General features: G+C 49.2%; 9 protein-coding genes across 9 annotated transcripts; 5 read left to right on the top strand and 4 right to left on the bottom strand.

Annotated features, from left to right (window-relative positions):
- Nucleotides 1-16: 16 nt before the first annotated feature.
- BDQ94DRAFT_135876 (uncharacterized protein) lies at nucleotides 17-1746 on the bottom strand. The gene is made up of 2 exons (XM_026764766.1): nucleotides 814-1746; nucleotides 17-746 (listed from the first exon to the last, which is right to left on the bottom strand). Exons 1-2 carry the CDS (start codon nucleotides 1229-1231, stop codon nucleotides 580-582), a joined length of 585 nt encoding a protein of 194 aa, XP_026631235.1. The 5' UTR covers nucleotides 1232-1746; the 3' UTR covers nucleotides 17-579.
- A 1112-nt stretch (nucleotides 1747-2858) lies between these two features.
- Nucleotides 2859-3725, bottom strand: BDQ94DRAFT_166411 (cell wall mannoprotein 1 family protein; the record flags this gene model as incomplete). Its single annotated transcript, XM_026770541.1, has 1 exon — nucleotides 2859-3725. One exon carries the CDS (start codon nucleotides 3723-3725, stop codon nucleotides 2859-2861), a length of 867 nt encoding a protein of 288 aa, XP_026631234.1.
- Nucleotides 3726-9112: 5387 nt separating this feature from the next.
- On the top strand, nucleotides 9113-15739 carry BDQ94DRAFT_181525 (uncharacterized protein; the record flags this gene model as incomplete). The annotated part of the gene is made up of 6 exons (XM_026773901.1): nucleotides 9113-9366; nucleotides 9422-11392; nucleotides 11454-12897; nucleotides 12951-13051; nucleotides 13116-15279; nucleotides 15336-15739. 6 exons carry the CDS (start codon nucleotides 9113-9115, stop codon nucleotides 15501-15503), a joined length of 6102 nt encoding a protein of 2033 aa, XP_026631233.1. The 3' UTR covers nucleotides 15504-15739.
- Nucleotides 15740-15957: 218 nt separating this feature from the next.
- Nucleotides 15958-17195, top strand: BDQ94DRAFT_135868 (uncharacterized protein). The gene is made up of 4 exons (XM_026764765.1): nucleotides 15958-16878; nucleotides 16925-16981; nucleotides 17032-17047; nucleotides 17095-17195. The coding sequence occupies exon 1, from the start codon at nucleotides 16397-16399 to the stop codon at nucleotides 16694-16696; it is 300 nt and encodes a 99-aa protein (XP_026631232.1). The 5' UTR covers nucleotides 15958-16396; the 3' UTR covers nucleotides 16697-16878; nucleotides 16925-16981; nucleotides 17032-17047; nucleotides 17095-17195.
- Nucleotides 16861-17326, top strand: BDQ94DRAFT_166409 (uncharacterized protein; the record flags this gene model as incomplete). Its single annotated transcript, XM_026770540.1, has 5 exons — nucleotides 16861-16878; nucleotides 16925-16981; nucleotides 17032-17047; nucleotides 17095-17211; nucleotides 17259-17326. The coding sequence occupies 5 exons, from the start codon at nucleotides 16861-16863 to the stop codon at nucleotides 17324-17326; spliced, it is 276 nt and encodes a 91-aa protein (XP_026631231.1).
- A 481-nt stretch (nucleotides 17327-17807) lies between these two features.
- Nucleotides 17808-19510, top strand: BDQ94DRAFT_156880 (alpha/beta-hydrolase; the record flags this gene model as incomplete). The annotated part of the gene is made up of 6 exons (XM_026768672.1): nucleotides 17808-17892; nucleotides 17936-18081; nucleotides 18127-18547; nucleotides 18601-19278; nucleotides 19328-19401; nucleotides 19469-19510. 6 exons carry the CDS (start codon nucleotides 17808-17810, stop codon nucleotides 19508-19510), a joined length of 1446 nt encoding a protein of 481 aa, XP_026631230.1.
- Nucleotides 19511-19891: 381 nt separating this feature from the next.
- BDQ94DRAFT_181523 (zinc-dependent alcohol dehydrogenase) lies at nucleotides 19892-21567 on the top strand. The gene is made up of 10 exons (XM_026773900.1): nucleotides 19892-20054; nucleotides 20130-20215; nucleotides 20283-20331; nucleotides 20389-20470; nucleotides 20529-20550; nucleotides 20606-20686; nucleotides 20736-20835; nucleotides 20886-20936; nucleotides 20984-21050; nucleotides 21098-21567. The coding sequence occupies exons 1-10, from the start codon at nucleotides 19906-19908 to the stop codon at nucleotides 21485-21487; spliced, it is 1077 nt and encodes a 358-aa protein (XP_026631229.1). The 5' UTR covers nucleotides 19892-19905; the 3' UTR covers nucleotides 21488-21567.
- A 118-nt stretch (nucleotides 21568-21685) lies between these two features.
- On the bottom strand, nucleotides 21686-22674 carry BDQ94DRAFT_166406 (cutinase family protein; the record flags this gene model as incomplete). The annotated part of the gene is made up of 3 exons (XM_026770539.1): nucleotides 21686-22061; nucleotides 22149-22366; nucleotides 22480-22674. 3 exons carry the CDS (start codon nucleotides 22672-22674, stop codon nucleotides 21686-21688), a joined length of 789 nt encoding a protein of 262 aa, XP_026631228.1.
- Nucleotides 22675-23596: 922 nt separating this feature from the next.
- Nucleotides 23597-25838, bottom strand: BDQ94DRAFT_135865 (trehalose-6-phosphate synthase). The gene is made up of 5 exons (XM_026764764.1): nucleotides 25243-25838; nucleotides 24815-25175; nucleotides 24381-24757; nucleotides 23984-24326; nucleotides 23597-23935 (listed from the first exon to the last, which is right to left on the bottom strand). The coding sequence occupies exons 1-5, from the start codon at nucleotides 25517-25519 to the stop codon at nucleotides 23875-23877; spliced, it is 1419 nt and encodes a 472-aa protein (XP_026631227.1). The 5' UTR covers nucleotides 25520-25838; the 3' UTR covers nucleotides 23597-23874.
- Nucleotides 25839-25896: the final 58 nt, after the last annotated feature.

Genomic DNA, 25896 nt, shown 5'->3' with positions numbered 1-25896 from the left:
AATAGGTCGTCATCCACCTTGATGGCACTTTCACTTTAACGCCCAGAAGAAATTGAATACCTACATGACGACTACAGCAAGTCATGCTAATAGGATTGTGAACTGGAGATTGACAATGTTGCTGATAAGGCTTCATAAGTCAAAGCCATGCGAAAGACTCATATATTTGGGGTGAGACGTATGAGCGGCAGAACAAGACCTGCTTCTTCATTAAGCGGCGTGACAATCCGGAGTGAGGTGCTTGGGGCCCAAAGCCAGAGATAACTGAGAGCTCAGAATAGCACGGTAGGTCATTCTCCTTTCCGTAGTATTTTTGCCTTGAAGTGACAGGACCGAAATCAACAAACAATTCTTCATATCAAGGCACCATGTCAAGGTATGCAGTATCATTCCGGCTGTGGTATCTCGAATGCACTATATTAAATGCTGGTGCGTGGGTATGTTAGAGACAGCGATGCTAAACATTGCTCTTCGAAAATGCATTGCGCGCCACCGCATATTGTCACCTAGGATCCCCATTGGTCTCCTCAACATCCTTGAGGCGGTCACTATAAACTAAATAACTGCAAGGCATATACTCTACACGGAAAACAGATACAAGCCCACGCTTATACTCAAGAGCCCTATAGGACCTGCGAGTGATATATGGCCCGGCTCTTCAATATCCTGTCTCTGATAGTGATAGTTGAGATAGGCGAAGCCAAACAACAGCCACGACGCAGGCGACTTTGCCACGCGGATACGTTCTACGAGCAGGAATGACAGTTAGCTCTGTGGGCCATCTGAATATTTTTGATCAGAAAGATAACATACCACAAGGTTGCATGAGTCCCAATTCAGGTAGGATGAACAGCCCAACAACCACCAGATGAATCATCGTCGCGGTAGACACGGACCCTGAACGAAACACTGTTAATTTCAATGACCACAGTAATGGATGAGCGAGGCGCAACGAACAAATAGTCACTGCTGCTGCCGTCGTTTCCTGCCAGTCTTCAAGCATATCCTCTCGAATGGCGCGATAGATACACAAGCCAACATCATTACCAAAGTCGTCTTGCAGGTGCTTCAGCGTTGCGGAGCGAAGCTCCCGGACTCGGCCTAACTGCCAGCAAGTAGCCAGTTTCTCTGCGTATTCTGGCGTGGCTTCATGCTTTCTGATGAGGGTTTGAATGATGTAGTCGCGGACGATATCTGGGCCAGCAGAGTCAACGGGGAATTTTCGAGCCATGATGTTCAATCAAGGAGAACGCGGAATGAGAAGGGGAGAGTCTGTGGGGTGATGTTGCTGCCTGAAATCGAGGTTGTTCTCAGGTTAATATAACCGCTAGCCTTATCACGGGGCCGTGTGTTAAGGATAAGCGCCCTTCTTCTATTGAGGCATGGTCACGCTTTGCTAAGCGCCGTCCTTCAGGTTAGCCAGTCGGTGGTCGGAACATGTCTAGTGTGGATAAATCCTGGCGCTTTTTGCTTCTGCGGACATGTGTCCCGATATCGAATGAACTGAAGTGGGGAAAAGGAGAGCGCTTCCATTAGGTTGTTTAGTGGCCAAAGGTACTGCTGGTGTGCCCTCACTCCGTGCGGACTCCGACATCAAAAGGCCGATGTGAGTGGGTGATAACTGGGCATCCAAGCGGACATGCTAACCGAAAGAAGTCTGGTGGAAAACACGACGGATAATGCGGAACGTCTAGACTGAATTTGGTATGATGGCTATGGCGTGCCGAGCTGAGACCCATCATAGCTATACTAGTACCTCTCTGCAACGCCTTGCCAAAGCTTCTGCGTGGTGTTAGAGTACCTTAAAGGTACTATGTATGTTGCTTTCGAGCTCCCTGATAATTTTGAGCTACACGTACTACACTGTAGAGCCGAAGCATAAACATTTTAGACGGCAGAATCGTAACTCACTAAGTACTAATCACAGTTAAAGGGCCGAAAAAGAAAATATATATATTTACATTAGGACTAAAAACTTACAAAAGAATATGGCACATGAATGATCATCAGCTTGGATGCGATCGACTACATTCATTTTTAAAGCACATTCCGAAACCAGAAACTAGCAATTTGCATATCAAAGTCAATCTACCAATATGCCGAGGTGGTTTACCCTTTCACTCTTATCACAGTTGCCATGCGTCTACACGCAAGTCACAAACCCAACTCCTGTTGCACGGACTAGACTTTAGCATAACGTAATAGGATAGGTGCGTGCAGGAGGTCTTCAGCTAGTTGAGCCTACTAAGGGTTCGCTACTAGCCCGGAAATTAAGTTTCCGAGCACTGTTACAATGCAGTAGGCATAACTAACCGCGATGCCTATAACGGGAATGTGTTGCGAACAGGCTGCATTCGCGGGACTTTTCCTGGTCTCCTGCGTTAGATCGCGGTTAGGGAGCAACGGTGACTGATCAACGATGTTACATGTGATCCTGTAAGGGCGATGCGTTGACCGGCTTTCTGATTCGGATGCCTGCAGACCCGAACATCGATCCTTCGGGCTATGACAGTATTATGAGGACAGGAAAACAAATGTTCATTGAGCCATTACACAGGAAGTAGTAGAGAATGGACTTGATCCTGAATGCTACTCTGGATTAATATTACTGCTTTTAGACACAAGCGTCGCCAGAATACACTGTATTATAGCTATAGCAACAAATAACAAGAAACAAAACAACAACAATATTCAGGCCTCAGATCTGGTACAGGTTCTAAGCCTCAAAGGCAGTAGTAAGATATACATTCGGCAAGTCCATTGCCTTGTTGAAGCAGTAAAGGGAGTGTTGTGGACCTTAACCGTTCACCTCATTCATTCGTCGCAGGACTCACTCAGTCCATCAAAAAGTCTCCCACTTAGACAGCGATGGCAATGGCAGCAGCAACAGCAGCACCACCCAGGGTGTAGCTGAAGCGCTCCACGCTGGCAGCACCGGTGTAAAGGGAGGGAGAGGCAGAGGCAGAAGCGGAGGCAGAGCTGCTGGGAGTGGCGGAAGCAGAAGCAGAGCTGTTGGGAGAGCTGGGGATGACGGGGCTGGAGCTGGTGGAAGCAGCAGAGCTCTCAGTGGTGGAGGCAGCAGTGGTGGCGGCAGTAGTGGCATCGGTAGTGGCATCGGTAGTAGAGGCAGCGGAGGTAGCACTGGAGGCCTCAGAGGAGGAGCTAGCGGAAGAGGTAGCCACGTCCTTGTAGGCATCGACACCCTTCTGAATGGCGTCGGTGATACCGGAAGACAAGGAGCTGGCAATGCTAGACAGAGAGGACGGGACCTTGGAGGTGATGGCATCGGCCAGGTTCTTGGAAGCAGTATACTGCTTCTGCAGCTGGGAGTAGACAGTGGCACCGGCGCCGGCAGACACGAAGTCGGATTTCTTCGAAATCAGATCATCAATGGTGGTCTGCACCTCCTTGGTGAGGTCCTGAACGGGGCCAGTGATAGTGAGAGCATCAGTGGCGCTGAGCTCAGAGCCTCCGTTGACAGTGGAGACACCAGAGTTGATCTCCGAGACCAAAGAGGAAGAGGCGGACTCAACCTTGGAGGGGTCGCCTCCAGAGTAAGAGTTGATGGCCGAATCAAGAGCCTGAACCTGGGTGTTAATGTCGGAGAGGACGCTCGTGATGGAGGCAGCGTCACGCTCGACGAGGGTAGGCTCGCGAGCAACCTTGGTGGGGTTGGCCATGACACTGGTGGCCAACAGAGTGAACAAGGCAGCGGTGAACTTCATCTTGACGGTGATAACGACGGTAGTTGAATAGATATTAAGAGTAGTAGGTATGTTATTAAAAACAAAGCTGGAGAACTGAACGAGTGCTTGAGGCTGAGATTGGCTCTGCTGTATTCCTACTTAGTGACCGTGGGTGAGCGTCTTTATATACACCATGGACAGGTTAGAGCTCACATGGAAGGGAACTACGGCCGAGGCGAGAATGTGGGCCAGGGGAAAGTTTCCCTGCAATTCTGGGGTCGACCTAATTAGCGTCCTCGAACCGAGACGTCGAGCCTGGTCCATGATACAAGAATTGGCTCGTTCCTGAGAAGTGCTATGGTGATCGTCACGGGATTGATTGTTCTGGGCCAACGCGTTTGATTGCAGGGCCGATGCTCATTTTCCCCTTTTAGCGTGGCCGGAACCTTGAGGGTTCCCAGTCCCTGGTTTCCTGGCACATCTTGACCCGATTATTGCCATTGCTGGCACTCTGTTGCAATACAGCGATAGTTTTAGATAGAATCGGAGAGAAGGTAGTAGTAGGTAGCACCTGACCAGCGCAACAAAGTAATCATCGCGAGAAGCAATCAATTTGACTTCGCTGGTAGGAGGACCAGAGCGTGGTGGCGCCACGATGGGCTCTACACCCGGCCCGCCCCCGGATTCTCATTTGTTCGTGTGTGGAAGTTAGCTAATGCAGGTCGCCAACTGCACAGGGAGAAGAGCAGAGTAGCGCATCGGAAGGTCAGGGTCCGCGGGGAGAAAGTGAGACATTGGAGGCCTAGTGGAAGGGAGCGAAGATGAACTGTTGGAGAGGCCACTAACTAAACGGCCAACCGAGTGCTACCCTCCGGACGCTAAGCGGAGGCCCACCCTCCTCTACCCCGCACCACTTAGTCTCATTTTCGAGTCCTCTTCACCTCACCACAATGCCCCAGTACGCCCGCATTCACCACGCCTCAATTCTATCGGCCATGGCTCATCTAGACCGTTTAATGCGACGCCGTGATATTACTTTCTTAAGTCAATGACTGCTTCTAAATTTGCACGGACATCTTGCACCAGTAGTGCCAAATTTCAGGCAGGAGTTAAAAGACGTGTGGTGATATCCCTTGTCTCCCTTCTGACGCTCGGCACTAACTCCGTGGCAATTCAAGTAGCAGACTATGAGTAGACTGCAGCTAGTCTTCGCCAACTACAGACGCATTGTTGGTTACACACCATAAAAACCTCGAGACTAGTGGCGCACTTTCTAATGAGCTGAGCTAGCTAGTCGGCTCTAATGCCTGGCATGTGCTGAGCTCCCCAGTTCGTGCTGATAGATGGGTCAAGTCCCACAGACAGTGTCCATTCCATTGCTTGAATTGCGCCTCTCAATGGCTGTCATAACTATAACAAGATTTGTGCCGGAGAATATGCCCGCACAATGGAAGCTCATCTGTCCTATCCTTTCGCTCAATCTGTTCCAAATGGAATCTGATCTTCTAGCCTCGGAATCAAGATGTGAACAAGAAGAGCTTGGACTCATATCCATCCCTGTGCGGCATCCCTGTCCAATAAAACGACATCGCATCTGCCCGATCCCCCTTCCGGGAACAGAGTGGCAAAGTACTTGGCTTAGCTACTGCTACCTCAAATCTCGTTTACCACCCTAGCATTGACCTATGACAAACCTCGTTGACAAACACTTTTATCCCGCGCCAGCTGAAGAGAACCGGGTCCGAGGCTCCGGCTCACTGGTATGTAGCACGAGATCCGAGACGCCAGTAGATAGCCACGGTAGTTTTGGTGCATTTCGTTTCCCAAAAGTGATGTTGAGAGATCTGGGACAGTCCGGCGTAAGGCGTTTGCCCCATGATGATGGCAATGTCTCACCCTGGACAACTTGGATGGCTGATATCAGGTACGATCGGCGCTCCTATCGCTGAAGGTTGCACAAGGTAGCATTCCAAGTCTAGGTTACGGTCACCTTAACTAGATTATCTTTGAATACGTATATTAACAATATTTCAGTCTACTTGGAACAGGTTTATTACTCAACTTATACGTTTGTGGTGGACAAGCATCAGGGAAAAAAGGCCTGCGCCCCTGCACAGTGGCCCCAGACGGCCCGATTGCAGGATACAGCAGCATTCAATCTCCCGCAAGGGAGCGATTCATCAGACGTGCTGGCTGTCACGCAATGCTGGTCAATGCTACATGATTCGCATAATCACACTGCATCAATGGCTGTAGTCGTAGTATAGTTAAGGTAAGAGACAAGTAAAGTACCGTCGTACCATGATCTGCTATTGGCTCTCAAAAGCCCTCATCGCCCAGCAGTTTTGTTGGCTCTTCTACTAATAAGGTTCTTTCATATTAGTTGTGGCATCCAGCGTCTCACAAGAGATGATCATACCCACAAAAGAATAGTTTCCACTTGTTGGTAGATTGTTCTCAAAATGTGGGTTCCCGCACCAAAAGTAGGATTGAGTTAACGTTTGACTTTAGTTGATTGAAAAACTTAAAAATGATCGCTCAGTTCGGAAAGTTAGAAGCGAAAAGGCTACATTCATCCAAGTATCAGGATGTGTTCTATTCCTGGTGGCAGAGCCTCCTCTGGGTAGATTTTCCAGTCACTGGTGATCCTGCCTGCTTATTTTGGTCGGCGCAGTATGCGGTTGAGAGAATCTTGATTCTGAAGCTGATGATCGTCATTTTTGGAAACCATAACTGAGTCTCCCACCAATCGCACTCCTTCAACGGCTTTTGTCTGCTTCCTATGGCGTTTCCATCACGCTTCAGAGTTGTTTGTTCTCATTTCCTAATTCCACTTTTCGCATTGTCATTTTAGCGACACTGTATATAGCTAATTTCAGACGTTCATTATCCATTCACAAAGGATGATACTACACCTTTACCCAATATTACGATCTATTAGTGCTATAGGCTCCTAGCAGGCTACATACTATCCGAATTCCTCCCCCAAGCCGGGCACGCTTGAGAAAGCCCGGCTCCTGAAAGGGAATACATCAGAAAGAGGCCTCGCTCTTCTCTATGAGTTTTCTTTGCTTTCTGCTCTACCCTTGATCCTTTTATTATTCGAGACGATACCCTCATCGAGAGCGGTTTACCCGGGCTGCTTTGTGTCCCTCCCAGCAGTCAATGTAGACTTATTGAAAGTCGGGGCATTCTAGTAGTTCCAGCCTGGTACAACGACTGCTGCGCCTCTACTTCGGTTGCGGCAGCATCGTGCAAGCAGGTTGAAGAGAATACCACTTCATATCCCATCAATGGCCATATGGTCGAACAAGAGGCAGAGAACTACTCCATCGGCGGAAAGACTGGTCTGTGCCCGAAAGACTCGGGCTCGGAAGACCAATTCATATCAGTCGGCGCCATGATTCATCACCAGTGCTGCCACTACAGCCTGGTTATCTTCATTTGCTATGTTGTTCACACTGACTAAAAGGCGTATCGAGGGTAGTGCTGGACCTCGAAAAGCCGTGCAGTCTCTTCGTTCGCCGAGGCCAGCTGCACCTCTATAGCATTCGGGGTTTAACGAATCATGACATCGGTCTACTGGCCCACTTATGAATGGGATAAGCTGATCAACCGCGACAGACCGAGATAAAGATCTTCGATCACCCCCTTCGTACTTTGCGGCCGGAAATATAACTTAGCACCCTCATCATTCCAAGTGATGGGGGGAGTAGATGGTCGGAAGGAGACAAGTGAAAGGGGCTGGATGACTTATTCTCCATGAGTGCAATACTGGGAGTCCTACCGCCAAGGTTGCGAGACCCTGGGCCTAGTCAGATCACTTTTTGCAATGCAATTCGAAATAAGCAATGAGGGGCCATAGTATGGACTTCGGCTAGACGACACCTATATAAGGCGCAAGCCTTTCCCTAGCCCAAAGACAGAAAAAATAGTGATAGGCGTCTTATCAAAAAAGCTCCTCAATTCTTGATATGTTGTATGGATGGAAAGACATCAAAATGCGGGTGTGGGGGTCAGTGTCTAGAATATGCTCGGTTGTGGCTTGCGCGACGTGAAGATTATGCATTGTGCATCACTCTATCTTTAGAACGCATTTTCAATCTAACAGTGTGGCATATATAGATGTTTTCATCATCTGTTATTGTTTCCTTATTAGAACTGTGGGTCTCAATGCTTGAACGGTGTTCAGATTCTCCGGGTTGCAACATGTACGACACTGGAGCATCGGAATGGCAATGAGCGCGTATTGAAAGCATTACCTAGTATAACTAATAACGCGAAGCGAATTTGCCAAAGTATCAAATGTTGAAAATGGAAAAATCTCGACCGACCTCACCATTTTAGCCCAAAGGATGGTATGGATGCTATTACTATGCTGATGAGTACATGGTTCATATCCAAACTGCCCAAGGATTAGTTCCTTGTGCAAAACACGATTCCGGCCCGAACTTATTTAGTTATTTGTGGCGGCCATGGCCAACACAAGTCGATTAACACTCCAGAATATCATTTATTATTGTCATCGCTCAATGAGACCCAGGCGACAAAAGCTACAACAATGTATTAGTATGCGGTATATTCGTATGTGGCCAGAGGCTGCTAGAGATTCACTAAGAGATTTACAGTAAGTTGTGAGTCAGCGGGCTAGTGTTTACGATTTCATTGCTGCAATTATTTGTGCATTTAATTTATAGTCCAGCTGCAAGCGTATTGGGAATGGAATACAATTATTGTAAAACTCGGGTACTACACAATTACCACTTATAGTGGCTCTATGCTCGACGCTCGCAGATGGCGTTTCGTGAATGGACTGGTGAGCCTTTGCGCTATCAGGCACTAAGATTCACTTATGGTTTCAGTATCTTTTACCTGTGCATCACTTCGCTCTTCGTATCAGTGAAGCCACCAATCATGGCCTAATTGTGCTTTGTTACTAGCCATTGTTGATTTTGAATAGTAAGAGTTTGAAATATAAGCCATGCACTAGTATGTACTGCAAAGATGAAATATTTGTCAATGTGTACTTGACTTCTGACTCCAAGTTGAATAAGAAAACCAACAGTAGTAACACCCGAGTGAGTAGTGACTGAATTAAACTGATTTACAATGACATTATAGACAAACACAGTCCTCAGATCCACAATGGAGGAAAAAAGGTGTCACAAACTATAATAGACCTGGAGTAAGGTGCTGGGGAACTTCCTTTAAACCGCATGGAATCGGCTTCACTCCATAATTAGCGGGCACTTCTCCTACGAAACAACTTACCAGATAGGCTTAGCGCCGTCTGTGCTGTCTATCGACCCCACTACATACTTCTGCTCCCTTGTATCGCTCACAGACATCTTCCCCCATACATCATCATCCACCTCCTTGCTGGACTCTTTCCATCCAACCAATACTCTTTCTCGAAAGGCTACACAATGGCTGGTGCGAAGGAAACCTCTAATACACCTCAGCGAGGGAGAAGAGCTTCCAAAGGTCGTCGTACTAGAGGCCCTGTTGCCGCCGGCGGCAATAACGGTCTTGCTGGAAAGGAGAATACCTCGCCTCATAATAAAACGGGCAAACGATCCCAGAAAGGCAAGAGCAGGGGACGGGGACGTGACAATATGGTTCGTCCAGAGCCTGCAGACTGCGATAGTCGTGCCGGGAAGACATCGCGGAGTGGCTATAGGTATGTCTCCGCACTATGGCTAGCGAGGGGCACAGCGTTGATACTTTTGATACAGGCCTTTACCTGGTACTTCCAGGGTAAGCTCATCGGAAGCTCCAGCGAGCGATGAGCTGTCAGCAGCCCAGATGCAAGTATTTCTTGAAGCTGGCCTGGCTATGATCGACGAGTCACCGGACACGAGAAGAACATTCATCGAAAGCCTGGCTACCGAGTCTGGTCTTCGCAAAGTCCGACAGATAGTGGAGACTGACTTCGCAATATCCTATAGCGTTTTAAAGCCTATGTTTGATCCACACTGTATATTGTTCTTTCAACTGGTCTCTCACAATGAGGTGCTATCTTCACTTATACTTGAGAAGGCCGTGGGGACAATCTACAACGTCATATACGGCCCCGGTGGTCGAAGGGCAATTGGGTTCTTCACAAAAGTGACAGACTACCTCACCCAGTTCAAAAGTGATGGCAGAAGTCAAGCTGTTGTCCAACATGTCGCCACGCCAACTGAGGTGTTGTCTCTGGTTTCGAGAGTGCTTCTTGGTACTTTAACTTTGAATCATGAGGCTGCAATACAGGTAGACCTCAAGAAGATTGCCGACAGGCTTTACGACTGCTGTCATGCCGACAACGCCGACGCTAGGGCTGGCGATGACAACCTGCAGCTGGCATACGAGAATATACTCAAGATTCAAGAAATCTTTTCTATGGGGGACTCGATCCCTATGTCACAGAAGCCCGATCAAGTGCAAAAAATCAAATCCAATCAGCAAAACAGCACGAGGTATATAGTTGACCTACCCGGCGAATTGTCTGACCACGGCCCTCGCCATGATAATGACAAAACGGCAATCTCGGATATTCAGATCTTGCCTACAAAATCAGAGATACTGAATGCTGATCGACCTGAATTCCTCCCCGCACGATGCGCTACCGGCTCCGCCAATATGCATCACGAGTGGGGCATCCGTCGACTTCTCGATAGTCAATTCCGCCTTCTACGAGAAGACACTTCTGGTGTGCTTCGCGAAGGCATAAGATTAATAATACATGCATGGGAACTAATTGTCCACGGGACAGACTGGCGGCTAAAGCGCAAGTTTCTTCGTGACAATATGCCAACTCCGGTCCGGATTTATTCAGGAGTCAAAATCCGACAAATAAAGTCAGAGCAATTCAAAGGGATAGAAGTAAACTTGGAATTTGATCAGCTTCCTAGACTGAAGAATGTAAGTCCGGCAAAAAGGAAACAGTGGTGGTTTGACTCAAAGGCCTTGAAAAAGGGTTCAACCCTGTTGGCCTTGTTAGACGCAGAAGATGTGGATGACACATCTGCAATCTACTTTCTTGTCTCAAAGAGGGAGACCAGCTATGTCGACAAAGACAAACAGGGCTCTGTCACGGGCGATCGTGTCAGTGACGTAGTTAGCGATGGCAACAGAGCTATGGTTACTTTGGGGCTAGTGGGACCACCCAATCCGCCAGACTTGGAGAGACTTGTTTTGTTCTCGAGAAGCAATCCCTTTCCCCGACCGCTCATACTTGTGGAATTTCCAGCCATTCCGTACAATTCCTTCGAGGGTATTCTGAGGTGCCTTCAGGTGCTACATCAGAACCCAGCACGCATGCCCTTTACTGCATGGCTAGCCCCGAGTTCCGATAACCATGAACTGTGCGAAGCACTGAAGGGAGGTAGCACCGACGCTGGCAGTATCAGTATACAACCCCCTGTATACTTCCACAGGGATCTGTTACTCGACCTTTCTTGCCTCCCAGGTCAAGGTGAAATCGAGGACGCAAGTCAGATACTGTCTATGTCTCTTTCCCACGATCCTAGGATGCTCTCTGCAGACCTCTCCAGGGCAACTGATTTAGACGAAGGCCAGGCAAATGCGTTTATTTGGGCACTACGACGAAAGATAGCATTGATTCAAGGCCCCCCGGGGACTGGAAAATCATACGTAGGGCTACAGCTGGCTCGATGTTTGCTGCACAACAAGGATCTGCTGGACCTGGGCCCGATACTATGTGTGTATGTGAAAACTCCCGTCTTGTAGCCCAGGCGCTACCAAGTATTGACTTGTATGTCGCAGATGCTACACAGCCCACGCACTTGATCAATTTCTTGATGGTCTTCTTAGATCGAGTGTTACCAATATTATCAGGATTGGCCCTCGTAGTGCCTCTCCACACATTGAAAGGCTCTCACTCGACATGAGAAAGCAAGAGCCAGGGCCCCGAATTAAAGGCCTTCCTAGGCTAAAGGATGAATCACGAGTGAAGTTACTCAGCATAAGTTCAAGGATTGACGAGCTCCTGAAGCAGGCCCAGAGTGGTTGTCACAGTCTTGTTCTTGGGATTTTGAAGAAAAGATTCCCCGCCCAAGCCAGCCGCATAACTTCGGAGTCTCCTGGTGAAACGGACACGAATGCATTGCAAGCGTGGGTTTCTGGTGACGCTCCCGGAGACTGGAGCGAAGCCAATATTGAGCGCTCCATTGACCGACTACTTCAGGAGGACGTCTGGACGCTCAAGGCCTCTGAGCGGACTCGTCTCCTTAGTTACTGGCAGGAGGCGGCTCTTGCAGAGATCAGTCAACAGGTATTGACACTTCTCGAAGCTCATTCAGCAGAAAAAGAGCGATATACTTCAGCGTTCAACTTGTCGGATGTGCAACGCCTGAACAACTGCCAGGTTGTAGGGGTAACTACTACCCAACTAGCAAACAATGCTGAGTTACTTCGAAACCTTAATGCAAAGGTGCTCATATGTGAAGAGGCAGCAGAGGTTCTGGAGTCGCATGTTCTCACTGCACTAATACCCTCGATCCAGCACGCGATTCTGATAGGAGATCACTTGCAGCTACGTCCACGCATCTCTAACCTTAGGTTGTCCATGGACTATGAACGGGAGAACCCCAAGTACAACCTCGATGAGTCACTGTTTGAGCGACTAGCAAACTTCCGCTTCGGAGAATCAACATCTAGTGGTACGGGTGGACAGGATCAGCAAGAATATAGCTTCCCTGTGATGCAGTTGAGCCACCAACGGCGGATGCACCCATCCATTTCCGAACTGGTACGCAAGACTTTATATCCAAAGCTCCAAGATCATCCTACGATGACCTCATATCCCCTTGTACCTGGTATTGCTCGCAGGCTATATTGGCTCGACCATTCTCACGTGGAAGATCCAACTGACCCTACAGAGCCAATGCAAAGCAAGACGAATACGTGGGAGATTGGGATGGTAACCGCATTGGTGCGGCATCTCTGTCAACAAGGCAAGTATGGGCCCGGCGAAATTGCTGTATTGACGCCATATGTTGGACAATTGAGGATGTTCAGGAACGTCCTGGAAAAGGAAATGACCATAATCATCAGTGAAACGGACTCGGATGCGCTTGACGAATCTGAGGGGTTACAAGTGAGTGGACCCTGTATGAACGAGCATGGGAAATGGTGCGGCAAACAGAGGGCTCCACAGAAGGGAAGCCTTCTAGATGCCATTCGATTGGCTACGGTCGACAATTTTCAGGTAGGATATACCCCGAATCAGCGAATAGATAGCTCTAATACACTCTCTACCAGGGCGAAGAAGCCAGTGTCGTTATTATCTCCCTCGTTCGCAGCAACAGATCCAGAAATTGTGGGTTTCTGAAAATACCGAACAGGATCAACGTACTTCTAAGGTAAGTATTACGCAGTTGTTAGTAGTACTCGATGGATGATGGATGATGCTGACTGTATTTCCAGTCGCGCCAAACATGGCATGTATATAATTGGCGATGCAAGTACGGCATCAACCGCACCCATGTGGTCATCCGTTATTCACCTGCTGGAAAAAGGCGCCAATATTGGCCCGAAACTTGAGTTACGTTGCGATCGTCACCCCTCAAACGGGTTTTACGTTGATTGCCCAAATGACTTCACCATACACGCCCCTGAAGGCGGGTGTGCGGAGAAATGCGGACTAAGGCTAGACTGCGGGCATACCTGTCCTGTGAAGTGTCACTCGGAAAGACAACACAAAGCGGTCAAATGCATGGAGCTGTGCACTCGGATGAAAAACTGCGGCCATGCATGCCCAAAGAAATGCCATGAACAATGTGGGGAATGCTTGCAGGTAGTCCATAATGTCCTTCTTCCCTGTGGGCATATAGCGGAGGCCGTGGAGTGCAGGCAAATGGGCAATCTCGCAAAGGTGCGGTGCACTAAACGCGTTTCCCGCACCATGGATCGCTGCGGCCACAGCGTCCAGATACGCTGCTTTGAGAATGATGGTGCAGTGAATTGCTTTCATCCGTGTGATAGCCCAATGCCTTGCGGACATACCTGTCGGCGGCTATGCTGGCAGTGTAGATACACAAAGGGCGATTCCTACCACATCGATCATGGCCATTGCCGAAGCCCATGTGGCCGGGGATTCTCAGCTTGCTCGCACAGCTGTGGCCAAACATGTCATCAGGGTACATTGTGTCCACCTTGTAATTTGACATGCGAAGTGCGCTGTCGGCACAGCCGTTGTGCAAAGACTTGCAGTGAATCGTGCCCTCCATGCGCAGAGACATGCGGATGGGGCTGTGAGCACCGCAAACAGTGCGGTATGCCATGTGCTGTCCCATGTAGCAACATCCCTTGCAACTTGCGATGCAAGAATAAACTCACGAGTTGTGGACATCAATGCCCTGGTCTCTGTGGGGAACGATGTCCAGACTCTCGCTTATGTCGCATATGCGGCAGACCAGATATTCTGGAGCAGAATGTTGATCTTATAGAGCTCAAGCCATACAAGGACATCAATGTCGACGAAGATCCATTGGTATTCCTCTCCTGTGGTCACTTCTACACAGCCTCATCACTGGACGGCATAATGGGGATGTCTGAGCATTATGAAGTAGAACCATCTACAGGCAGGATACTTGGTCCGAAACTTAACCACCGATTATTTGATTCTGGGCGTCCGAAAGGGTGTCCTCAATGCCGTGCACCACTCCGCGATATTGACCGCTATAACAGAATTATCAAACAAGCATTCCTCGATGAAGCAACGAAGAAGTTTGCCACTCATGCAAGCATTAAGTTTGGTCACCTGGTGGAAGAGGTTGAGGGCTACGAGAAAGATATCATAGGCGAAAAATCGAAATTTGTCTCTGACTGGTACCAGGAGACTGTAGAGACAAGGAGTGCCGATGACGTCAGGCGCTCGGTTGATGTCTATCGCGGACGGGGAAACAGACTTCTGAACAAAATCAAAGAATTTACTAAATCTGTGGCAAAATCCGAGCAGCCATTTGGGAGGGTCAGTGAGATGCTCGCGTCGGTAGCAGCGAGAAAGGCTGGCACGCCTGCGACACCCTTCCAATACAATGAGTCGGACATACAAACAGGGTTTCAATCACGCGGCCATGTTCTTGCTCTTCGACTCACCTGGGTTCTTTTCTGGAACTATGACAGCATCTACAGCAACAAGAGAATTGACCCACGCATAAAGGTGACTCTGGCCCAAGTGGTAGCAAAACAGATTGATGGTCTACTGAGCCAATGCGAAGCTCTAACAAAGTATTGCCAGGAGGCTAAATTTCTGCAGCAGGAGGTGGAAACCCGAACATATCATGTCCTGTTCTCGGTGCTGTCCCTCAGCAATCGGGAAACACGCGGTAACCCTGTCAGTGGAACCACCGAAGCCAAGATCCGGGAAAAGGCACTGAAAGAACTCGAAGCCTGCGATGCGATATGTTTGCGCCATTCAAAGATACTGTGGTCTCTGCGTGAAGATATCGACAAAGCAAGAAGACTGGTCAATGGTGGAACATTCTACAGCTGCGTCACCAGCGAAGAAAGACGGCAGGTCTACCAGGCCATGGCGGCACAATTCAATGGTACAGGCCACTGGTATTATTGTGAGAACAACCATCCGGTATGTGATCCTACCCTACCCTAGATTCTCGTCGAGTACTAATACGGATATGCCAGTTTGCGGTGGGGGAATGTGGGATGCCGATGGAGGAAAGTCGCTGTCCGCAGTGTGAGGCGCCAGTGGGCGGGCTCAATCATGAGTTTGCTCAAGGGATCCGCAGAGCAGATGACATGGATGTGGAGTTTGGCGGTTCTCTTTCTCTTGAGGCGCACACAGACTTATAAAGCTGCCTATCACATGAGTATTGATAACGGAGCCGTTCAAAAGTATGCATATACGAGATGTGTTTCTGAAATGGTTTGCACTAGAAGCGAGCTAGCAGAATGATTACGGGCTTCGTGATCAAGGAGGTAAAGCAACACCATTAACACATATGCTATCGTAGCACAACATCCCATAACGCTCCACATCTCTGGGTGTAACTAGTGTAGTTGTTAGGAGTAATGGTTTTCAAGAAGCATGCATCACAAATCTCTGCCCGCTATCTTCCCAGTCCGAGATACAACCTGATCCAATGCGGGAATTTTGACAGTGCATCCACGTCACGCAACACCCACCTCAGTGAGCAGCATTTACCCTTGAAGGAGCTTGCGGTGGCCATAGTGTATCTAGACTCTAAAAAACCGGGATCATATCAAGGAGTGGCTACAATGTGCTGGCCAGCCTTATCGGGCGGGTATCCATTCTGGCTGGGATGGAGTGCAACGTGTCTCGCCTCGCGTCGGCGGCATCTTCTTCCACTTCCCCTCCCCACTGCCCCTCCATCCTCGACCCCTCGATCGGCATCCACGTCGACTGACAGGAGCAAGCTGCAAGCTCTCGGAACTCAGGTATGATCCTGATACGCCAAACGCGTCATTCTGAAGTCTAATGCGACACTGCAGCTTCCTTTCATGCTCCCAGCTTCCATGAAGGCGTCTACCTGCTTGTTTCTATTCTATGGACAGGAGTAGCAGCGGCGTTCACTGTGCGACAAATGATATGACTGGCATCGCTGTAGTACAGTGTGAAGCAGACAACGGTTGTATCTTCGAACCCCACCGGGGGGGGGTTCCTACTACGGTTTCACGAAATTTGAGCTTGACGGTGTCTGGCAACCAATACTACCCGTTGATCGATGTGTTCCGCTGAAGATCTTCAATTATTCCTTCTTGCAATACACTACACTGGCAGGTTATCGATACTCGCAGATGGGGACGTCGACAGCTGCGGGCCAATATGTTCAGGCATTGCTACATGCAGCTACCTTGGAGTACCCCGCAGTCACCACCAACCAATGTTCCAGGCCATAAATCGTGTCAATCAAGAACAACGTGCATTGTACCAGGTTCGGTCGAATGACAATGTATGGCATCAAATGCATGCTGTACGTTGCAATGCCCAAACTGAGGTCACCCAACAGATGCGTCTGCGATAGCCTGGCTATCGCGCAAGTTGTGCAAAATCGGACTGGAAGAACGCCGAGGAAGGGCAGTTCGGAGAACATAAAAGGCGTCAAGGTCTAGCAGTTCTCTTACCATCCACAAGTCCATTCCTATTCTCTACTTCGACATAACCACAAGACTCCGATTTCCCGCCATCATGCCTCAGGATCTCAAGGTACGAAAATAAGCATCGATCCTGCTTCAGATACTGATGCTTATAGAACGCCCACTACTCCTATGACTACCTCCACGGGCTCAGGGAGAAATACGAGAAGTCGGTAAGTGTTACTCAACCCCCAGGTCTGATCACTTCTAACTATTCCCCTAGGCTCAGGACTTCTGCCGTGAGTATCTACAGAGATATGGGTCGACGGAATACTAACAGCAGTAGGCGGTATGACCTTTGAAGACGCCCTTGCCCATGTCAACTCCACCGGCCGCACAGACTTCACCAGGGAACAGTTGGAGGCCTTTGACACCAACCATGACGGCAGCATTAACTTTGCTGGTAAGTGTCTTAGGCATATTATGAGATGTGCTACTGACAGGAGACAGAATACATGGAATTGATGCTCAACAACGACAAGGAGCTCGCGTTCCGTAATGCCAAGTTCATCGCTTAGATTGGGAGGATCGGCCAGGTCTGTATATAGGCCGCGATAGAACACGAAATAAATGATTTATGACTATTTGCGGGCATGAGCCTTCACGTAGTGTGTTATAGACCGTAGACTTAGTAAACATTGCTATCGATTCCCCCCTTCGTATATTAGTCATAATTCTTCCTGATGTCAACTCTCAAAACACAGCATTCCACAGCGTTCATATGATGTCAATGTCTCAATCCCTAACATTTTGCTGAAACAGGTACCTCTTGGTTATTTTTCATATAGTAGGAAGGTCGCCCTTGCATGTGGTATGAGACCATTGGCGGCATTTAGCTTGAATCGTACTCAATATGACCAGTAGTCTCCACTTCAGCAGTGTGTTTGTGATAGCCAAGACATCGGCAGTAGTTCCTGCAGAGCTTCTACACCTCTTCATCTTCACTTCACCTATCCACTCTCTCACTGCTCACTTCTAGCTTCGCAACACTAGAGAATCATGTGGCTCTTTCTCGTGTGCAGTATTCTGCTGCCACTTGGAGTAGTCAACGCACAGTCTCAATACTTCAACAACAAAACCAAAGGTATACCACATCGCGTCAGTTTGAATCCCACTAACAGCGCTAGAATTCGTCGTCAATGGCTCTGCTATTCCTTTTGTCGATTTCGACATTGGCGAGTCCTATGCGGGATACCTACCCAACACGCCTTCTGGAATCTCGAGTCTGTACTTCTGGTTCTTTCCATCTTCTGATCCTAATGCGTCTGATGAGGTATGCTTATCGCCCTCTCATATGCTTCGCACGGCTAATAAACAGATCACCGTCTGGCTGAATGGCGGCCCAGGATGCAGCTCTCTGGCAGGCATCATGCTCGAGAACGGCCCCTTTCTATGGCAACCTGGTACCTACCGACCCGTGCGCAACCCTTATGCCTGGAACAACCTCACAAATATGGTGTACATTGATCAGCCTGCTGGAACGGGATTCTCGCTTGGCCCGTCTACGGTGGTCTCAGAATTTGATGTAGCCAGACAGTTTATGGACTTCTGGAGGCGGTTCATGAAAACTTTCGATCTGCAGAATCGGAAGATTTATCTCACTGGCGAGAGCTATGCGGGCCAGTACATCCCATACATTGCGTCGCAGATGCTCGACCAGGATGATGATGAGTATTTCCGGGTTGCCGGCATCCAGATCAATGATCCCTACATCAATGAGCTGCCAGTTTTGCAAGATGGTATGCCTCTGACACAGGTTATTGCTTACTCCTCTAACATTGATGGCTTCCAGTGCCTGCACTTGCGACTGTCAATCAGCACCGCTCCCTCTTTCCCTTTAATGACACCTTCATGAGTCAAATCACCAAGCTTTCCGACGATTGTGGATACACTTCGTTTCTTGACGATGCCCTTACCTTTCCACCCCGTTCTCAATTCCCATCAGTGCCCTATAATGCTAGCTGCAACATCTGGGATATCATAAACAACGCTTCTCTAACTCTCAACCCATGCTTCAACCGCTACCATATCCCCGACTCCTGTCCCACCCCCTGGAACCCAGTCGGCGGCCCCATCGTTGGACTTGGTCCGACCAACTACTTCAACCGCAGTGACGTCCAGAAAGCCATCAACGCGTACCCAACGGACTATTTTGTCTGCAAAGATGGAATCTTCCCGACGGCCAACGGACTGGACACATCCCCTCCAAGCTCCCTGGGACCGCTGCCGCGCGTCATCGAACAGACCAACAATACCATCATTGCGCACGGCCTGATGGATTTCGAGCTGCTGGCGCAGGGAACCCTGATCAGTATCCAGAATATGACCTGGAATGGGAAGCAGGGGTTCGAGCGGGAGCCGGTGGAGCCGTTGTTCGTGCCGTATGGTGGATCATCGGGAGGAGGCGTGCTGGGAACGGCACATACAGAGCGTGGATTGACATTTTCGACAGTATTCAGTTCAGGACATGGTAAGTCCGTATCTCAGTATGCGATGCAGCGGGTTGCTAACAGGAATAGAAATCCCGGAATATGCACCGGGGGCGGCATATCGCCAGCTGGAGTTTTTGCTGGGGAGGGTTGCGAATCTGTCGGTGGGTTGACCGGAGACAGCAAAGAGAATGAAGAAAAGAAAAAAAAAAACAATATGAATAATTGCAGACAATTATTGAGCATGTGCAGATAACAGAGCAGAATGGTTGAGCTGTCAGATCGGTTGACTTTTCGGCAATGAGATTTGGGGAAGCTAGCTCTGAGATTGGTCCTCCGCCAAAGCTATCGCAATCATAATCCAATCAACACTGCATACTACCTTGATCCCCTCATTGTAGACCCGTAAATCCGGACAAACAATTAACTAGGTATGAACACTTGATTATAAACCAATCAAGACCCCCAGTAGAGCATATTATCACCCCCATACGTTCATGATCGGCAGCCTAATCCGAGGTCGGATCGGGAATCCCTTCAAACTCTGAAACCGCGCTGGGTCCACCCCGCATCTTCACAGTAAAAATCTAAGATTCCCCTCAATCCCTTCTCCATCTACTTTCCTCCCTCTCATACCATTTTTGCTTTTTGTATAGTAAATATCCACAATGTCACCAACATCCATCCCAACTCACCAAACTGCAGCCTGCATCGACAATCCCAGTCCCGGCGCGACCCTCACCATCCGGCATGATATTCCCGTTCCGACGCCGGGAGCGGGGGAGGTATTGGTGAAGTTGGAGTATACGGGGTTTTGGTAAGACTTCCTACACAACCGCACAAAATTGTTTTTATTGTGGACTATACTAATGGGCTATATTACAATGGATAGTCACTCCGATCTGCACAATATTAATGGCGAATTGGTCATGACGACGAATGTTCCGGGTCATGAGGGTGTGGGGAGGGTTGTGAAAGGTGAGCCACGTGAATTGGACAATATCATTTGCGATTATGGTGTGGAATGGATGCTAAGATGGTGCAGTTGGACCCAATACTCCGGCTGAGATGATGGGGAGGAGAGTGGGTGTGAAGTACATCTATCTATTCCTGTTTACTGTGGGGGGTAGTGAAACTAACAAGCTGTCTAGATGGCTGTACAAAAGCTGCATGAAGTGTCCGACATGCAAGGTGCAGTATACGAATTGTCAGAATCAGGATAATTCGGGGAGGGTGAGTATTGAACAACACCTTCAATGTCGCAGGATGAGACTAATTATGATGGCGATAGAATGTTCCTGGGACGTTTCAACGTGAGATATTTGTTATTTCAATCTAGAGAGGAATATTCGGCTAACAATGGTATAGAATATGTCGTCTCTCCCGCGAACTTCGTTTCTCTGGTTCCAGAGGATCTGAATCCGGAGGCTGTGGCGCCGTTGCTCTGTGGTACGTTCTTCCGTTCTTCTTCCAGCAAGAATATGACTGATGGGTTCAGCCGGCCTCACCATGTACGGTGCACTCAGCAAGGTAGAGAAGTTATATGAGAAAGGAGATTGGGTGGTTATAATGGGTGCAGGTGGTGGATTGGGTCATTTGTATGCCTTCCGTGCTCGACATATCGCGGACAGCCGTTAATGATGAACAGGGGCCTTCAAATCGGCAAGGAAATGGGATACAAGATGATCGCAGTAGACAGGTAAGTCCTGTTCCACTTTTATCATACAGCACTAATATCCCCCGCAGCCCATCAAAGAAAGACATCTGTCTCGCATCCGGTGCATCCGCCTTCTTCGACTTCAAAGATGATAACGTACACCCCCTTCTCCCTTCTAGTTTACATATATGCTAACTACTCAGTTGATCGCCAACATTCAATCCCTAACCGACGGCGTCGGTGCTCACGCCTCCCTCATCGTCGTCGGATCCGAAAAAGCCTACGAACAGGGCGTTGCTCTTCTCCGTCCGCTGGGCACGCTCGTATGCGTGGGATTCCCCCGTCCGGACTTCCATGTGCCTGTGGCACCGCAGCACTGCGTCGACTCCGGATTGCGGATAATCGGCAGTGCGGTGGGTACGGAGACGGAAATGCAGGCATTGTTGGAGATGGCGAGGGCAGGAAAGGTGTCGACGCATTATGAGGTGTTTGATCTAGAGGAGATTAATGATGTCGTGGAGAGGATGAGACGGTATGCGGTTAGTGGGAGGGCAGTATTGCGGATTCCGGAGGCATCGGTGGCGAGGATATAGTAGACGCTCCCATATCGCAGATTATGTCAAAGTGTACAAAATAGCCAGAATAACATCACAACACATCTATACTATGTACCATATATCTTATCCCAGCTAAGTAAATAACATGAACTAAATCATCCAAGAGAAACGAACAACAATCCCCTATACCTCCACCCCACCTCACCCCCAACCACTCATCTCTTCTATTCCTATTTAAAGACCTCCGAAAAAAGAAGACAGTCCCGACAACCCCGACGACGACGTCCCGGCAGCAGACGAACTACTCGCGGCATCCGAGCTGGAGCTAGTAGTCGAACTACTAGAAGACTGCACCTTCTCCGCCAAAAAGCTCGCCGCATCGCCCGCATCCATTCCATACGTCAAATGCATCGCCGTAACAACCAACGTATCATCACAGACCAGATCGCCCACGGCACAATAAACCTTCACGTCATCCTTAGGGTAGTTAGGGATCTGGCCGTGATCCTGCACGTTTCTCGTGAACCCGAAGAGCACGACACCCTTCACTTGGTCTTTCACGGTGGTGCTGAGCTCTTGCACGGCGTTATCGATCACAGCGCTTCCTTGACTGTTTCCCCCAAACATCTACATTAGCATGATATTCCTTTGCCTCTAGCATTGATATGGGGAAGGTAAAGGGGAAAGGGATATATACCTATAACCACCCGCAACAATCTTGGTATTGGGACACTTCGAATTCGCCTCCTCGAACATCTGCTTCGCGGCAGAGATACTCCCCGGATCGGTGTTCTGGGGCAGTGCATTCTGCACGAGTCCGGCGCTGTATTGGCCGCCGACACCCTGGCAGGCGACTTTGTCGGATCCGAGTTTGGATTTCAGGTTGTCGCAGAGAGGGGGCCCGATTACGGTGCCCTACATCACATCACCACCACTGATTAGCTCCTGGCTCCCCATATTTCGTGATGTTGTGCTTGGTATGTTCTGGGATAGTATAGTACGCGGGTAAAGGAAGGAAACAAGCATACCATATTCCCAAGCTCAGTTGACCCCCTCGCAAAGATGAGAGTCACATCCTTGCAGCTTCCCTGCTCGAGTTCGTTGGCTGTAGAGCCCGTGCCGAATTGACGTGCGTAGAGGTTTTCGGCGTCGGTTGCCAGTGGGGTGGAAAGGGCGAGGGTGGCCAGGGAAGCGCCGAGGAGGAGGGATTTGAGGGGTGCCATTTTTTTATTTTTTATCTCTCAGAGAATGAATGTGTGTGGGTGCTGCGCTGCAGACTTATTGAATAGAAATTATTGTAAGATAGTAAAGAAGGGGTGAGAATGAAAGAGTGGACTGCACTGGACTGCACTGGCTGCTCGAATCTGAGTCTGAAGCTGGTTATGTTTGGGGATCTACGACTGTACTTATATAGACATCTCTCTCTCTCTGGTTCACTACTGCTATAGTCTCACTAAGGGCTGGCTGGATAGTACTAAAGAGACAAGAATATTCCGAGGTTAGTCTCCCTCCATACTTACTCCATACATCTCGTGTTGGGCAAGACAGGCCCGGACAGCCCAGGGTCTTGGGACGCAAAATTGAGTCGAGATGAAACAGAACTAACTAGTAGTAGTAGACCCTGGTCTTGTCCACTACACTACTTTTAGTATGATAGTGACTAACTAGCAAGTATACCCCGGGGGAAAACTGTTTCAGAGGATCGGCCGCTTTTCTACGCTGGGAATAGCGCCCCGAACTAGGGACAAACCAGGGTTCACGATGGTTCTACGTATCAGTTAGGGTCTTCCGGAGTTCATCCGACGTCTGTCCACTAGCCACTATCCACTCTCTGGACAGTAGTCCCTGTTACAGGTGCCTTGGGCATGTGGGTGGGTTGGTTAATTAAACTGTAGCGGGTGGCTTTTCCACGGTAAACTCAATTTCTATCCTATATGGTTCTCGTATTGGTATAGGCAACCACGTTCACGATCAACACAGCCGTTGTTTCGTTTAGGGAGGTTGAAAAGCTTGTCGGTCTGGTTTTTGGGTCGAGCGTCTTACCGAGGTTCGCTGGGGGGATCGTCAGGGACGGATGGACTGATTACTGTTTGTTATCTAGGAAAAAGTTCTTCTGGAATGCCGTCTTTTTCTTCCGACGAGAGGATTCATTCTTGGTGCGGGGGTTGAGTTGTAGATGATAATCAATTAAATCGTGATTATAATCACGTTGACAGCCTAGCACTGTAAAGTTCGGAGCTACATTGAAACATTATGCTGTGTCTATTCCATCACAATTTGTGAGCCGTAGCTGCCGTCGCCCCCAATTAGCCGGGATTATCTGCCATTATCCGGATACACCGGCAGGCAGGGTCCTCAACGTGCCGTGTGCCCTGTGGTTCAGCCTTCCAACGGTCTCTATCTGACACCGTTCATGTCAGGGCTCAACGCCCGCCTTCCACATGCTTGGTCAATGTCTCGATGAACGTCTCGCCCCATTTTGCACTACATTATCAGCAAAGCCCAAGTATCGTGCCGTGCCAGTAGACTCACCTAGTGTTTGTCTCGATAAAGTGCCGCAACGTTTCATATCGAGACTTGCGATCATCACCACTCATCGTGACTGCTTGATGAACCGCATCAACCATCTCTGACATATTCGCTGGATGGAAAGTAAGACACCCCTCCTTCATAAAAGACGCTGCTCCGGCAAACTCGGACAGCACTAGCACTCCATGCCGCTGCGCTTGGCACGCAACGTACTCGAACGAAATAAGGTTCATTCCATCCCGCGTTGAGGTCAGCAAGCAGGCATCGGCAACAGAGTACAGCGCTGTCAGTTCGCTGAAGTTAACTGATCGGTGCATGTAGATCAGCGGACAGCCATCGGCGGTAGCTAGACTCGTCAGCACAGAGTAGACAACAAATGTCGACGCAAGGGGCCACCCACAGTGTTTTCCATTGATTCTCCCTGCCAGCGTGCTCAACTCCGTCTCCAGATCCTGGTACTCCTTCACATCCTCCCGGCTGGGCACCGCCACCTGGATTAGCACCACCTTATTGCTCAGCTCCGGATACTGATCCAAGAAAGCATCATAGCCCTTCAACTTCTGCACAAGCCCCTTGATGTAATCCAGCCGATCCACCCCAACAATAACCTTCATCCCCATATACCTGCGCTGCAAGTCCCTTATGCGATTCTGCACCTCCTCATTCTGCAGTGCATCCGTAAATTTCTGCGGATCGATGCCGACAATGAACTTCTCCGCAACCACCTCATGACCCTCGTACTCCAGCGTCCCTGATTCCTTCACCTTCGCATCGGCCCTATAATACATTCATATCAGCACGTATCCCACCATAGATCACCAGATAGTAACCTACAGAGACTCCGCACAAAGCACAAAGTTCCTTTTATACTCATCCGTATGGAACCCAATAACATCACTCGCCAGCAGTCCCCTCAACAAGTCCTTCTGCACCGGCAGATTCCGCCAAAAGTCACCTGCCGGGAACGGGGTATGCAGCGAGAACCCAATCGCGCAATTCTTCCCCGCCAATCGATCTCTCAAAAGCCGCGGCAACAGCATAAGATGGTAATCGTGCACCCAGATCAATGATCCCGGCTGGGCTGCCTCGGCGATCGTATCGGCAAAGATCTCGTTGACTCGTTGGTAAGCTTCCCAGGGGCCTTCTTCGAAGTTTATGCCGGATTGGTAGTGGAGGATGGGCCAGAGGATGGCATCTAGATACCAAAACATCATTAGCAATGTCCCTATTTTCAGCAGATCAAAGGAACAGAAGAATCGCACTAGAAAAGTTATTATAGTGATTATTCGCCAATTCATTATCCAAGAAAATCGGCACAGCGTTATGCTCATCCAGGCTCTTGCGAATTTGTCCCTGCTCGGTTTCGTCGGTGATGTCGATGCCTGGCCATCCGAACCAGCTAAAGGTAGTGGTCTTAGTCAATCCTGATAGAGATGTGACTAGACCTCCACTGGAGAGGGAAGATTCGTATCCCCCGTCGACCTTTTTCAGCGACAGAGGGAGACGGTTCGAAACAACGATAAGGTTACGCTTCGTCATTCTGGATGGAGAGAGCTGATACGTAGTAAATCAACGCGACCAATGAAGAAAATCAATTGCAATGCTTCGAGCTGCATTTTTCGGTCTGAGCGAGGGGCAAGCTCAATCTCTATAATATCTCCGACGGAATGGCAATACGTCAGCATGAGGGCACGACTCAGGCCCGCACGGGTAGCAGAGGGGCACCCAAAGACTCAATGGATGCCTTACTTCACCCCCTGGAGGGGCAGCCTGTATTTCATGTCTGGACCGTGGGCTGATCTTTGCTGCTAATGCAACGGTGTTCGCGATCTTGCCTGGTTATGTTGGATGTGTCAAGCTGGGCCGACGCGGTGGCTGGTGATCATCCAGGCGTGGCCGACGTCATCTGGTGGTCA

This window comes from Aspergillus welwitschiae, assembly GCF_003344945.1.
Source record: "Aspergillus welwitschiae strain CBS 139.54b unplaced genomic scaffold BDQ94scaffold_3, whole genome shotgun sequence".
NCBI classification, from domain to species: Eukaryota; Fungi; Ascomycota; class Eurotiomycetes; order Eurotiales; family Aspergillaceae; genus Aspergillus; species Aspergillus welwitschiae.
The sequence above is the reverse complement of the archived record's forward strand: the minus strand, read 5'-3'. Positions and strand labels throughout refer to the sequence as shown.

Coding starts and splice junctions, on each gene's coding strand:
- BDQ94DRAFT_135876 (XM_026764766.1), bottom strand. CDS start 1,231: ATGGCTCGAAAATTCCCCGTTGACTCTGCTGGCCCAGATATCGTCCGC. Junction 747..813: donor GGGACTCATGCAACCTTGTG/GTATGTTATCTT, acceptor TCCTGCTCGTAG/AACGTATCCGCGTGGCAAAG.
- BDQ94DRAFT_135868 (XM_026764765.1), top strand. CDS start 16,397: ATGTGTTCCGCTGAAGATCTTCAATTATTCCTTCTTGCAATACACTAC.
- BDQ94DRAFT_181523 (XM_026773900.1), top strand. CDS start 19,906: ATGTCACCAACATCCATCCCAACTCACCAAACTGCAGCCTGCATCGAC. Junction 20,687..20,735: donor TGTGGCGCCGTTGCTCTGTG/GTACGTTCTTCC, acceptor TGATGGGTTCAG/CCGGCCTCACCATGTACGGT. Junction 20,937..20,983: donor AAGATGATCGCAGTAGACAG/GTAAGTCCTGTT, acceptor TATCCCCCGCAG/CCCATCAAAGAAAGACATCT.
- BDQ94DRAFT_135865 (XM_026764764.1), bottom strand. CDS start 25,519: ATGACGAAGCGTAACCTTATCGTTGTTTCGAACCGTCTCCCTCTGTCG. Junction 25,176..25,242: donor TCACTATAATAACTTTTCTA/GTGCGATTCTTC, acceptor TTTGGTATCTAG/ATGCCATCCTCTGGCCCATC. Junction 24,327..24,380: donor GAGAATCAATGGAAAACACT/GTGGGTGGCCCC, acceptor TGACGAGTCTAG/CTACCGCCGATGGCTGTCCG.